The sequence below is a fragment of the Ambystoma mexicanum genome, chromosome 3q (genome assembly GCF_040938575.1).
Source record: "Ambystoma mexicanum isolate Mex_15411 chromosome 3q, UKY_AmexF1_1, whole genome shotgun sequence".
Taxonomy (NCBI): domain Eukaryota; kingdom Metazoa; phylum Chordata; class Amphibia; order Caudata; family Ambystomatidae; genus Ambystoma; species Ambystoma mexicanum.
Genome location: NC_090926.1, coordinates 530,847,819 through 530,862,878, shown reverse-complemented (window position 1 = coordinate 530,862,878; position 15,060 = coordinate 530,847,819). Strand labels below are relative to the sequence as shown.

General features: G+C 42.2%; 1 protein-coding gene across 7 annotated transcripts in view; it reads right to left on the bottom strand.

Annotated features, from left to right (window-relative positions):
- The window catches only part of TENM2 (teneurin transmembrane protein 2), a 3,863,575-nt gene that overhangs the window by 1,076,038 nt on the left and 2,772,477 nt on the right, over positions 1 to 15,060 (bottom strand). For all 7 annotated transcript variants that reach the window (XM_069654289.1, XM_069654288.1, XM_069654292.1 and 4 more), the window contains one exon: positions 4,796 to 5,005. In XM_069654289.1, the coding sequence (XP_069510390.1) occupies positions 4,796 to 5,005 (210 nt within the window). The remainder of the gene's footprint in view (positions 1 to 4,795; positions 5,006 to 15,060) is intronic.

Genomic DNA, 15,060 nt, shown 5'->3' with positions numbered 1-15,060 from the left:
GTTTGAAATCATATCTGTTTTCCTCTAAGCTCGCTGGGGGGAACTGGAACTTTGTATTGCATTTGTGTGTATTCCTGAGAATTTTGCGTGTTACTTCCATCTCCTTACATTGCATAAGGGGGGAGTGAATTGTCGAAGAAAAAGTGATCACATTATCTTTGCTGAAATCATATCAAGTTTATTTCTGTACTGCCTCTTATTCATCATTGCATCTCCTTGAAACCATAAAGCATTCTCTGATACCTTATTCCCCTGTTCCTAGTCATAAGTCACCAGAACTGTGCTATTGTAGGACTACCTAATGCTGATTACTGCTCCTATTCACAAGTGTGATATCAATTATTAATTTATTATAAAAGTGATATATATATATATATATATATATATATATATATATATATATATATATATATAGTTTTATTCTCAAATAAACCTTTTAAATTTTCAAAACAAACTTACTTCTTGGCTCAGTGGGGTCAGGGGGATTCTAAGAGAGGGGTGTTATATAAAGGTGGTCATCCAGAGTACACAAACTGGACATAAACATATATAAATAAGGGCTTCCCTTGAGCAATCCCAGACAAGGCACTGGCTTAGTGGGACTGCTTGATTGGAGTCATTAACAGACCTAAAATTGGGTAACTAATTGGTTCTTTGTGTGTGCTTTCAGAATAAAAATGGAATGCTTACAGTTCTTTTCCGAAATGTAAGGTCTTGTAGAAAACTATGGACAATCAAATTAACCATCTGTTATGAATATCATACAAGTTAAATAATCTCCTGGAACAGATTGATTGTTAAGTGCATTATCAAGGCACCAGTGGTATCTGATGTGCTAGGTCTGTTGGGCTTTGGAGAGGTGGATGGAAGGGGTTATCTCTCTGCCTCACAGGGGATCGGGTGATGACAGCATGGCCTCACCGGGGACAGGCACAAAAAAAGAGCAATATGCCTGGAAGCAGCGCATCCCAACCCTCTACATTCATTTTATTAGTTAGTATATACAAGGACTTTTGTGCCTGCCAGAGGTGCCCCTATGAGAGTGGGGCCCTATGCAACCTGGCTGCCCATGCCTAGGCATGCCCTGAATGTGATCTGCTGGATGCTTTGCATACAAAGTGCTTTACAAGTATATATGTGATTGTAATTCATTCATGCACACAACTCTACTGAGCATGCAAAGCACTGATCTTGATGTTCCTTTCATTTGTCATATATATATATATATATATATATATAAAACAGATCACTACATCATTCAGTCTTGGGTTGTCCTCCATCAGCAGAGGCAGACGTTTCAGTTTCCTAAATGCATTCCTTTCGCAGCTTGTAAATCCAGGTAAAACTGCAGCCTCCTCAGGCGCGCATTTAAACGTCCAATGAAGCACAGGCGACATTGCAGTTAAGTGCTACCTAAGTGGTGCTAGCAACACCAAGTGCACCTAAAACTCTGTGGCTGCTTGAAGTGTCTCCACTGATTATGACGTTACCGTTCAAATTAGTGCAGACCTCGGAGTCACAGGCTCCCTAGCAAAACTGACTGATTTGTTCCTATGGATATGATCAAAAAGGACATTTATCCTACACATGTGTAAATAGGTCACACCCATTATATGCAATTGTATGCAAATAGCTGGAAAATTGAACAATATAGCAATACGAGAGGCACTCCAAATGGGCAAATGCAAAACATCAATGTAACACAGCTGACATCATTGTCTGTATCTACTGTAAGCATTGTTATGTAAGTGGTTGTAACTAAAGAAAACGAAATCTAGCCACCAATACATTGAAGACAACTTTGTGAAACAGATTTCTTTCAGTATCGTACAACACAGAGATCATAGAGGAAGAAATAGATTGCTTTTTGTGTGCATTACTTTAAACAAAGATGGTGTCATGACACAAGGCAAGAATTTAGCGGCTGAGTTTGTTTACTGTGTGGCTATGCTGGTTGTGATTGATGTTGCTACTCCAAATGGTAAACTAATTACCACAATGATGTAATGTTATTGAAAGAGTGTTATAATCACATTTCTCAAGATCTGGAAGCTCTGATGAGCTCTAATAAAGATTTATGGCAGATTAAAGTCTTTCATAACATCAACAATGCATTGCTCAATTGATGACAAATTTGATTATGTGAGTTTTAGGAACATGCCTTGTGTAGATATATCAAGACAGTGTGCATAAGGAAGGGCACAGGGTAGGCTAATTAATTTTGCATCACCCGAGGCTCTGAAACAATTTGATCGGGATTCCCCAAGGTTTTACATTGAAGGAAGAGATTCACAAGGGCCTGGTGAATAAAGTGAGCTCGCTCTTCCGTACGTCGCTTCGATAAAAGTAAAATCCTGAACTAAATGATCGGGAGCGGTTGCGGTGGAGTGGCTGCTTGATCATGAATTTATAATCGTGTAACTTCGACTCCTCTCGACAACCTTCGAAGATTAATTGGTAGCATAGATGCCCTTGTTTTTAGCATTAACTTAATCTTCTGGTGATGGGCTCCGGATGGATGCATGCAGATTCGTATATCATGAGAACATTGAAAAAACCTAACATAACGAATAGTGTTATGTATATATATTTAGCCTGATTTATATTTGACTGATTGATGTATATATATGTATTTTGATCTGACGGGGTATTGTGATTTTATTCTGTGAGTGCACTTTGCACTCACCCAACTGCTAATTGTGCATTGTAATTTCTTTTTAGACCGGTAACACAAGTAGGAAATTGGGGTGCATGGGAATTGGCTCATATGGCCTTGTTTTTGTATTTGACCGTTTGTTTGTCTGCCTTTGGTCTCTATATTCAAAATAGGTTCATTTCGATTATTCCATTGGCCCAGTTCATCGGTCCCGTTTGGTTTTATTGTTGGCCATTATTTTATTTTCTCTTCCAATATGGCCGCCATTGAATCAGTCCTTTCATGCACCCCTATTTCTACTGACATAGTTGATGGACTACATGCTGTTTTAACTGTGCTTTTGTCCTTTGTTTCTTTACGTGATCAAGCGCTCAGTTGAGCGTTGTAAGCAGGTCGTGCCTATAGGCGTCCTGCCTCTGTTTGTTTTGCTGTTTCCCCAGCCTTTTGTTTTGCACATTTTGTGCTGTTTACATTAATTGAATTTCTTAACTACCTCTTGTGAGCTGCTCTTCCTTCTTTCCCTTTTGGATTGATTGATTTTATTGGGTCCACGGAGAGTGCAGTTCTTCCTCTCTCCTCCTTTCTCTTCAATATATATATATATATATATATATATATATATATATATATATATATATATATATATATATATATATATATATAAAATGGAGCATGGGGGCAAGCTAACAGTAACTGGGTTAGTCCTGTCACCTCAAAATGTGCTTCTGGAAAGTGGATTAAGTGGTATCTTTCATGCTCTCCACACCCGCCATGGCAGCATCCAGGTTGTCAAGACATCAACTTCCAACCGTGAGGGTAATGTTAAAACCTCAATGCATACTGAACATACTTGTCAGTCGGACCTCATGCGCTAAACCCAATGACTCTCAATATTTCTTAATACTCAGTAGAACAACAAATACACAATAAGTGTCCTATTCTTCTATATAATGTGTTTAATTCTCAAAACAGCCAACACATGTTTCGACCATATATAGGTCTTCCTCATGGCAAGTACTGCTTTAAGCTCAGTTCACCAATTAAAGAAATACAAATTGTATGCTTTGGTTCTTAGTTACTATATCATTCTCTCAATCCTTTATTTGCCACCTTTCAAACATACTCAACACATCTCCTTTGGAAGATTCCATCAACAATATGGTTTCTCAAGTGTACATTCCTTAAAATGATATTGGGTGGTTTAAGACTGATGCCACATTGGGTGAAAAAACGGTGTTCAACATGTTCAATGTATGCATACTGCTCCACAAGTTCAGTGCAGGTATCAAAACAGAAAGATTTGCTCTGAATTCATTTGTGAGCATGTGGAATTTGATAACTCTCCAAGTAAGTGTTACAGAAACTACCTACTACACAGAAATAAGAAACAAACCAACTGCAACTGTGCGGTCAGGCAGAGTGAGAGCAGACCTCCATTTACCAGTATAGAAGACACAGATTGAAGCAAACCGAAAGCTATTCATCCAGAAAGATATTTTCAGCCACCCGCCCAACCCACGCCACACCAAGGATATTGCAACATTTATGGCCACATTTCTCAGCAAGAAAGGAACATTATGTGGCACAAATGTGTACAACGAATTGCATTAAGTGGTGGATGGATATAATATTAGATTTAGCCTTTTTAGTAGCATTTCACAGATTTTGTGGTACATTTAAAAATGAAAACTTTTGTGCCTTTTCAATGTTAGCGGAAAATCACTATAAGCTGGATGGTCTGTATTTTAAGTCATCAGAAGGAAAACAATGGCAATCCTAGTAAATATGCATGAAGATATCACTTCCAAAAAACACTGCTTTGGCATGGAAAGCCTCATTTAATACGCAGAAAATGAATTTCGTCCATAGAGAGCCACTACACTACCATGCAATGATATACTACAGACAGATATTAACTGAGGAAAGGAGATTAGTCAATTATGACTAGAAACCTTCTAAGGTGTATAGTAATTGTGGAGGAGGTAGCTTTTGTATTTCCAATGTATTCCATGCATGAGCCTTAAAGGTTGTCAATTTGCAAGAAAAGGAGAACGTTCAAAAGATATATTGTGCTTTAAAATTAAATGCAATAATGCACTACATGCTCATTGTAATCAACAAATTAGGTTCCTTACTTACCACTGCTGGAAGTCTGTTGCTGTGCAGAACATGCCCTTAAGAGATAGGAGTTTGGGGAAAACTCCTCGTCAGGGTTGGTGTCCATGATTTGATGGGAATTATTGCTGTCTAGCAATGGCATCTGGCAGCTGACGGGAGGAGGATTATGGGAGTTCGGCAGTTGAGCAGATGGCAGAAGGCTAGAAGACGATGTTGGTGGAAGGGGGCGACCTAAGGAAAAAAAAATATATAATTTCAGAAATGAAGAGTAATATGTACGTGTAAATAAAAATGTTAAATGGAAACAAAATTATGATTTTTTGATTTATTATTTTTATCTGACGAGCTCAGCCACAACCGAGAAAAAGCATTGTCAAAGCCAACAGTTGTGGCCTTTGTATAGGCATCCGCCATTCGCCAGGCACTGCCACAATGGTAATAACTTGCCATGAGACGGCAACACGTGGGACATGGTGTTATTACTTGCCCTTTAATGGCAGTGCCTGGCATATGTCTACCTAATACCTATACACAATCCAAAAAATGACGCTTTTTCAGTGTTCGTTAATAGGACTTCAGATTAAAAAACAGACACAAATCATGCGGCTATAGGAACACTTTGTTAAAACAATGATTTATATCAGTTGCACATTGGCACCTGTAATTAAGCCATTAACCCTCAGAAGAGTGCTTGGGAATACAACTGGCAGGCATATGTTTGCTGTTACTTCTTGATAGAGCTAGTTCAAAGAGATCCTAGGAGGACGTGTTTTTCGATGAGGGGGTCCGATAGTGGCTAGGGTTGGCCATAAAGATTGGCTTGTAAGTGACTTCAATCCAGCATTCCAACTAAGTCCATGCCTAGTCTGGGATATCCAATGGAAACCCTTATTTATATATTTTTATGTCAAATGTTCTTTAAATCTGGATGATGAACCCTTATATAACGCCCCTCTCTTTGGATCTCCTTGACCTTACTGAGCCATGAAGTAGGTTTGTTTGGCAAATTAAAAGGTTTATTTGAAGAATTGAACAATATATATATCACACTTTTATGAATAGAATAATATCTGAATAGCACACTAGTCAGCAATGGGTAATATTACAATATCAACAATCTCTTTAATCAGTTAGGAGTAGGAATAGAAAGGATAAAGTAGCAGAGAATATTGGGTATGGTCAAGGAAATGCAATGATGGAAAAGAATGCAAAACAGAAATAAACTTGATATGATTTCAATCAAACAATAATATGATCACTTTTTCCCCTGTGACTACTCACTCCCCCCACTATGCAATATGAAGTGATGGAAATGGGGGCACACAGGTTTCAGGAATACAATCAATAATGCAGTTCAATCTCAGTTCCCCAGCAAGCTTAGAGAAAACAGGTATGATTTTAAAACAGGTCAATCACTTTTAAATGTGGTTTGCAATGAATGGGAAAAATGCTAAAAATGACTTCAATTCACTAAAGGAGATTCAGGATAAGTGAGAGTTACTGTGGATTGGTTCAGGTCAACACTAGCAATGATTTATGAATGATTATCAGATTGAAAACACAATTCAACAGTTGAAAACAAGAAACAGCTATTCTGACATGAAATTTAACCAAAATGCAATTCGCGGCAGTTTTTCTGCGTGCGTGAAACGCGATTACGGAAAAACTATAAGGAAATGGAATGTCGTTTCAAGTTTGTTGGAAAGCTTAGGATCTTAGCTTAAAAATGACAGTTATATTTCGGTTCTAGGACGTGCAGTTCAAACATTTTTGTGAAGGTAGATTTTTCAGAAACAGGGTCAAGATTTCAAAATGAAAGATGCGCTTTACAGATTTACCAACAAGGATAGGCTTATACTAAGGAGCTATGAAGAAGCACGACACTCAACGAGCAGCCACCAGAACTGCGGCGCCTCGGTCTGATCTCTATCCGTCAAAACACTTGTCCCTCTTCAGAAAATATCAGCGCAAAGATGATTATTGCTACAATTATCAAGAATTATGTGGAGGAGAGAAGAATTAAGGATAGACAACAGAAGTTCTGTAATGCAGTTCTGGACAGATTGATTTCGATGTAATAGTATTACTTTAAGGTAAGAGATTGGTTATGGACAGTTCTAGACTAGATACTCACTCCTATGGCTTTGGAATGGAGTGGGCCCCGTCAAACATCTGGTCATGGGTTTGGCTGGGATTCTCTCGCCACCGGACAGTTCTCAGTTCTGCTCTCAGCACTGCACTGCGGTCTGCACGGTCTCTTGGACTGGATCTGATGGGTTCTGGATACAGTTCTGCTTTCTGGGTCTGGATCTTGCTTCTAGCACAGGTTTCTTGGCTAGAATAGCAAAACAGTACAGCCCGGCTGTTGAATGTGAGAGCCCCTTGGAAGTTTAGGGGTTAGAATCAGGTTGCTAGATTCGGAAGGCCTGCTGAGAAGGGTTCAGCTTTTGGGTTAGGCCTCTCTGCTTCAAAGTCCTAGAGTTGGTTCTAGAGTTTGGTTCTGGATCTATCTCTGGAGCTCTGTCTGGATCTTCTTGCAGGGTGCTCCACCAAGAAATCAGTTGAGTAGTGGAAATGTGTTTGCCCTGCCTGTCCTCGGCAGTCCCTATTTATGTATTTCCAAAGTGGGTGGGGAGGCTGATTCTACAATGCCCAACCCACTAAGGATCTGATAGGTCATAGGATTCCCTGTCTCCTGATTGGAGAAAGGATCAGCGTGTCATCCTGTGTCATCTTTATGGCTTAGGGAAAATCCCTCCCCTTTGCCTCTGTACAGAGTGTCTTATTTTTCATAAAACACATATTTACAATATAAACAACTTCTAATACTACATAAATCACATGACAGATTAACTAAGGTACATTTCTGTTCAACGTTCATCTTCCTAAGAGCTTTGGTTCAGAAATGACCACTTTTTGCGCTTTTGGTGGGTTTCTCAATATTATTTCTGCACCAATTTTTAGACATGCATGCACACCACATCAGTAATTTTTCCGGTTCCTTCTGGTTCCTGGCATAAACACAGTAGCTACAATATGAATAATTCCGGGGTTTGGTCTCAGAACATCACACAGAGTCCAGCTTAGAGAATTTTTCATTTTAACAATCTCAAGGTTTCATATTTTTGTCAGTTCGGTACAATATTTTATAAGCATTTTTCTACAACATACATTTGCTGTGCTTTCTGAAGCCACACAATGGTTTGTCTCAGCCTCCAAGGTATGGGCTGACTCAGAGGTCACATGTCTCTCCTTCCTGCCAGCAGTTTGTTGTCAGTCACACCCGAATTAGCATTTTCTATTCAGCCTAAGGATTCATTTGTCTGCACTGAGAGCAACAGGCCAGGGTGCCCCTCCTAGTTCCTATTCACAACAGCCTGTCAATCTCTTAGCCAAGGGCAGGGAGAAGTCTCTGTTGTCCAGGGAGAAGGTGTGGAATTCGTTTGAACACAGTGTGGGAAACTTTAACTCTTAACCCAATGTCTAAAAAGTGTCTTTTCTTATAATATAAATCACATTTTTAACACATACATTAAACAATTTCTTGCTTCAAGCCTTTTCAGAATATGGTTTTAAATTGTATCCACCTCTTAGGCTTCTGATAGCAAGTCTTTCTTTGGTATAGTTTGAGTTCCATGTTCAACTTTACCCAAAATGGTTTTAAAACACCGGCTTCTGGTAGAGGTGAGTAACGGTATTACACCCATTTTTGACATTTTTCTTCCAGCAAGCAATCCTCAAAAGTATACTTTGTTCAGACATAGATACACTTCTGTGGACATTATATTTTTGTAGATTCTTGCAGTAGAATGATGTTGACTAGCCAACAAGGAGGTTGGATCTTTTTGAGTGGTTTGTAAACCATGATTTCTGCAAATTTGATACCAAATAAAAACTGATTTTTGAAACCAGATCTGTTTCTTTTGCAATGATTTTGCTCTGTGACCAGCCAAATGATGGGTTTTGGCAGTGGCCTCCTGGGTTACCACTGACATAGGCAAATGTAGATGGTGGCCTATTTTTCAGGTTTTCACTGCGCACCTCCTGGTGATTTCTGGCGAGCAGCATGCTTTCCGGCGGCCATTATGATGTTTCTGCTGCCAGCAATACACAGTGAGGTTGCAGGGCTTGGATTAGTGGGTTAAGATATCCCACAGCATTGCCATGGGCCGGAGGAGAGTAAATAACCAAACAAAACCCACAACATGTGTGGCACTCACACCTGTCATCTCCCTCCTGGCAACACCCTAAATTGATAGTTCACCCTTGGAGGTTGTGTTTAAGCACCACCAACTAACCAGAACTACAAATGGATCACACATGAATGCATATGATTTCCATTCTTATTTTTCTTTTTTTTTTAAACAACCAATTAGCTGGTTCAGAGATTGATCTCATTGCTGTGTAAAACATAAGTTTCATGTAGGTCTCATTGTAAACTGCACATATACCGAAGTACAACATATACCACTGACATATTTGTTAGTGTCACTTGTAAGACTGAAACTCAAATGGAAGGTTATCTGCTCAAAATCATGTGCAGTCACTTATGCATTTTACTTTACATGTGAGTAATTACACCCAGTTGGAACCTGGGCTGATTCACACAATGTGCTTCTATCGGCAGAATCCTTGGCATGCACAATTCAAACTTTTCACTGGCTATAACTCCTGACGGCCTTGGTGATTCAAAAGCATGGCCAACCTGCTTTTGTTTTCATCATCCATTGCTGTATAGAATGATTGCCCATTGAGGCACATGGTCATAATCTTTTGTATGCACAATGCATACATTGAATACAGTAGGCATGCACAGGACTAAGACATATGGGGAATGTAGAAACATTTCCTTGAAACACTGTTTTGTTTTGTTTTGTAGAAATAGTTAAAGAAAGTGTATCAATGTTCCACACACATCCATGGACATTGGGACAATATACTGTTTCTGCACCACCTCTATGCTGACAATAAGTAGCAAATATTCAGTTTCAAACCAGACAGACTCAGCAGACAAACTGTTTGTTTCGCCTGAAATAGTTAGTTCCCTGTATGCTTGAGAACTACCCAAACAAAATAAACCCCTAAACCGAGATTCTGTTGGGAGCCACACACATGCAACTGTTGAGTATAAATCTCTGGCCATCGGGATGACTGTGTGGGCACTTACCCTGAACCAGTGAGACTGTTAAAACATGTACGGGTTATTTTTTTATGAAAAAACCAACTATGGACTGCTGCAGTCTCTGCATCTCCTGTGCCCTCCCAGGCCCTCTGCATAGCCCTGACTTCTCATTTCATCTCTAAAACTCAGGACATCCTCTCCCCCTACCCATTCTACTCCCTGCTCTTCCTGTGGCCCTTCTTTGGCCACCTATCCTCCTTGCTTCTCTTCCTTTCCCTTGTTCACCCGACAACATTTCTAGAAAAGTCTGATCTTTGAAAGTCTTGTCAAAACAGGTTATTCCCTGTTCTTCCAGAACAATCAAGGACCACATCGACACCCTTGCTCTAGCCCTGGCAGATTTCTGCAATCACTCTTTTGCCACTGGAACCTTCCCCTAACCCCTAAACACTCCCTTGTGCAGCCCCTCCTTAAGAAGCCCTCTGCCGATCCATCCTCTAAGGCAAACTATTGCCCAAATTCCATTGCTCCTTTCTTGGGCAAACTCTTGGAAAAGCTCTCATCTCCCAGCTTAATCCTCAGACTGTATCTGTTGGTTGTGTCTAAGAGCACCAGTCTGGCTTCAGATCAGCCAGAAGCATGTAAACTGTGCTTCTGAACATCCGTGAAGACAGGCTCTCCAACCTTGACTCTAACTTTCCTTCTGTCGTTCTTCTCCTCGATCTTTCTTCTGCTTTTGGAATTGTCAACCATGCCATCCTGCTCAATCGCCTTGGTGATAACCTGGGTATCACTGATCAGGCACTGGCCTGGCTGTCCTCCTTTCTCACAAATCTACCCTCCCATGTCCAGCTTGGGTCCTTCCTCTCTTCTATCTCTCTCTCTCTCTACCCGTGGTGTACCTCTTGGGTCTAACCTTTCTCCCTAGCTGTTCAACCAATACCTGGCACTTCTTACCCAATGTGTCGCTGCTCTCTGCTTCAGTTTCCAGTTTTCAGTGCTATGCAGATGACACCCAGCTCTCTGTCAAGCTCCCTTCGGCCACCTCTACTCCCCCTCTCATTCCATTGGACCTCTTCCTGTTCCCACTTGTGAGGCTAAAAACCCTGAGGTCATCTTCGACTCCACACTTTCCTTCTCTCCTCACATCTCTGATGTCTCTAAGAAGTCACACTACCAGCTGCACCTCCTCAGAGATATTCTTCCTTTCCTCTGCTCCCCCCAGAAGCTCACAGTCTCCAGGGCTCTGGTTCTCTCTATGCTGGACAACTACAACAGCCTCTTTCTAAATCTGCCTGCCTATACTCTCCGCCTTCCGTAACTCATCCAAAACAGGACTGCAAGACTTGTCCTTGGCCTCAAGCCCAGGGATCGTATCTCTCCTGGATTGAAATCTCTGCACTGACTCATAGCGATGGTGAGGATTAAGTTCAAAACCCTCTGCATTGTCCACAAGGCCTTCTGGGGCTGGGACCTCAATATCTTCAACTCTCTCTTCCTAAATATCTTCCTTCTCAAGCTCTTCAATCCTCTGACTCCAACTCTTTCTTCTGCCTGGGCCTCCCTCTGGAACAGCCTTCCTGTCTCACTGAAACTTGAGGAGAACCACAGACAGGCCACGAGTGGAGGAAGAGGAACAGAGGGTGGACAGGATGTCATTGGTTTTAATGATGAAATGAGAGGCGAAGGCCATACAGAGGGACTCGGAGGGAACAGGTAACTGCAGCAGAGTTGCCCAGCACCTTTCAGATTTTGCAGAGTTTGGCCGAGTTGTTAGATGCCACAGAGACGCAGGCATGGATGTGTGCTTTCTTCTTGGCGAGGACATAGAGTCTGTACTGCCTTTGGATCAGGCAGCAGGCCAGTTTGTCAAAGGGTGCACCTGTAGCCCTCCACTTCCTCTCAGCCAGCCTGCACTTGCGTTTGAGGGTGACAAGGTCGGAGTCGTACAAGTTGCACTTGGATTTGGGCTTCAAGCAGATCCTCATGACAAGGGCAATTACATCAAGAGTGTCATAGATAGAAAGATGGAGGTTAGAAAGGGCTCTTTCAGGATGCGACTCAGCCAAAGGTGGATAAGGAGGAGAGAAAGTAGCATCGAAAGCCTCAACAAACACATGCTTTATGGGTTGGATCACCAAGAAGGTAGGTGGCAGTGCTGGAATCGGCTTGGCTTGAGGGTAGAGAGAGAGAGAGAGAGATGGGAGGAAAGGAGAAAGTGATCATTCCGGGAGAGAGGAGTGGTGAGAGGGTAAGAGAAGGGGAGGTCTGAGGATATCAGAACATCTTGGGTGTGCCCTGCAGAGTGAGTCGGGCCAGAGGGAAGAAGAGAGAGAGAGAAAGAGAGAGAGAGAGAGAGAGAGAGAGAGAGACAGAGACAGAGGGAGAGAGAGAGAGAGAGAGAGAGAGAGAGAGAGAGAGAGAGTTGCAGTGGTTGCAAAAGAGTCCTGCAGAAGGACATGAAGCATCCAGGTACAGTACTATAACATAACTTGATGTGAATCACTAAGAATCAAATGTTGCTCAGTTTTGAGTGAGTTGGTGAGTTAGTGTGTGGTGCCCAAAGGTGTTGAGCATTCTTTACTTAGAAAAGCCTGCACAATCAACATATTTCTTCTACTGACAATTAGTGATCCAGAACTTTCCATAACAAAATATCTAGGAGAGAATGTGTGAGTCAGGCTCCAGAAGTTGTGCTACAAGAATGAGCTGATGAAATATTTCAGAATAACTCTGGATGTAATCAGGATGGACCTGGCTGGTACCATTGGGAGAAAGAGAGTGCAAATCTGAATGTCATTACACCCAATCCACTACCACACTTGCCCACGCTATTCATGCACAGAGAATAGTCTGCTTCCTCAAGGTAGCCATGGCCTGAAAATCTGGTTGCCTGGCTGTGCTCACAGTGTAATCCCTTCAGAGAAAAATGGTGCCAAAAGGCAAGCTCGGCCTCTATTCTAATCATATACCACATAATAAAAGGGCAGCTGTATGTCCGAAGCCGTCATGCGCAGTAGAGGCTGCCCAAATGAACTGAATGCTCTGCTAGAGTGAGTTTTTGCCTTAGGATATACAGTGGTCCAATTTGCTTAGCTTTGCCTGGTGTCACCGCTAGAGGAAGCTGTAGGCTAAGGATCTATAGTGGCCCTACTGGCCCGTGTACATGGGCCTGTACACTAGTATTCTCTATTATACAAGAAATGTCTACGGGAGGATTCAGCTAGGAGCAGGCAGATTTCCACACTGCCATGAATGCAGAGTTATGGGTAATACCAATGTTTTTCTCAAGAAGATAAATTATCTTAATCATCCTTACCTGGATAAAACAATCTTGACAACTGAGCAAAACAAAACCTGCCGAGCAACACTGATGTTCTGTCATTTGTATTTGTATTTATTTGTTTATATAGCGCTTTACCACAATTGAACAACTTGGTACATAAGACATAAAACAGTAAACAGTAACGGTAGAAGCAAGTTATAGTTATGAATCAATCAACAAACCAGAAAGAAGAGCAATTAAACCCAAGGGAATGGGGGGGTAGAGCAGTGGGAATGTGACGGAGAAGGAGAGGTGGGGAGGAAAAGGAGGAGAGAGGGGTAGGGTTAGGGTGGGGAAGCAGAAAGAAGGGAGGGGAAGCAAAAAGGGGAGGGAGCTTCCAGGCGGGGGTGGAGAGGGAGAGATGGTGTGAAATGAGGAGAAAGTAGGAATAGAACAGATTGAGAGAGGTAATGAGTTCCAGTGCAGGGGAGCTAGGAGCTGAAAGAAGCAGAAACGGGAGGGGGAACAAGGGGAAGGAGGTACAGTGAGAAGGACATGGTCAGCTGAGCGAAGGAAGCGGGAGGGAGTGTAGAAAGAGAGGAGGGAGGAGAGGTAGGGGGGAGCGAGCCCATGGAGAGATTTGAAGACAAGACAGAGAAAGTGAAATTTAAGTTGAGAGTGAAATGGAAGCCAGCCAAAGGAGGAGAGGGAAGCCGAGATGGAGTGGCAGGAGGTAAGGAGACAGAGGGTGCGGATAGCAGAGTGGTAAATAGACTTGAAGGGGGAGAGATGAGAGCAGGTTGACCAAAGAGTAAGGAGGAGCAGTAGAAGAGGCGAGAGAAGATAAGAGAGGAGATTAGAAGTTTAGTAGCATGAAAGGTGAGAGAGGGAGAGGGACGGATTTTGCAAATATTGAAGAGGTGGTAGCGGCAGGCACGAGAAGTGAGAGAGATATGGTGGGAGAAAGAAAAAGAAGAGTCCACTTATAAGACTCATCGGGATGTTTAGTTGCAATGCTCCAAACTCTCCATGATCGCTTAGTTGGGGGTGAGATAGTCCTGCCTTTCTAAGGTGATAACTGCAGCTCACTCAAAGTGGGCTCCCTGTCACAGGAGAGCACACGTGTTCCCTTCTCAGTTGACCCCGCAGACGATGATGGCTCACAGATTGCTCTGAATTTGGCAGCATGCTGCCAGGCTCTCCATTTGCATCTGCAGACTTGCAGTGGAGTTCTCAAATATACCGTTTAGGGAGGCGGTTATGTCCGTTGGAGGCGGTTATGTCCGTTGGAGGCGTTTATGTCCGTTGCAGCCAGACACGCATTGCACCAGAAGTGGATCTGTCACATCAAATGGCAGATACACGGTAAATAAACACGCATTGGACGTTATCAGATTTTGCCCTGGACTACTGGGACAATACCTCTTTCTAAACCAGATTTCATATGAGAAAGAACAGAAATGCCTTTGGAAAGACTGCTCTACATGTTAAAGCTGAAACCTACTGTTGTACACGAATGAAGAAAAAGCTTCTCAGATTGACGCACACTCCCAAGACAAGCCTTGACCTACTCCAGTCAACATAATTTCCCACCTGAAAAATGAAAGCCTCGACTGGGACCGTAGGCATTTTTTTTGTTTGTGTCCATTTTGTCTTCAACGTGTGCACTTCGCTGCTGGCTGTTTTGTGGCATTAATAAGTCTGCTTCCCTGGAACACGGCTGCAATTAGGAGCGCACAAAGCGCGAGCAAGCAGTGGGAGAGAAAACTCACGTCACACCTCGGTCTAGGAGCATGTGAAAACTGAGCCGTAATTATTTAACAACTTTCTGGGAAAGCACTGCCATTGCCTCCTCGTTTGGGGGAAGGGCGCTACAAACTCTGGCATCCCCCCGCCCCC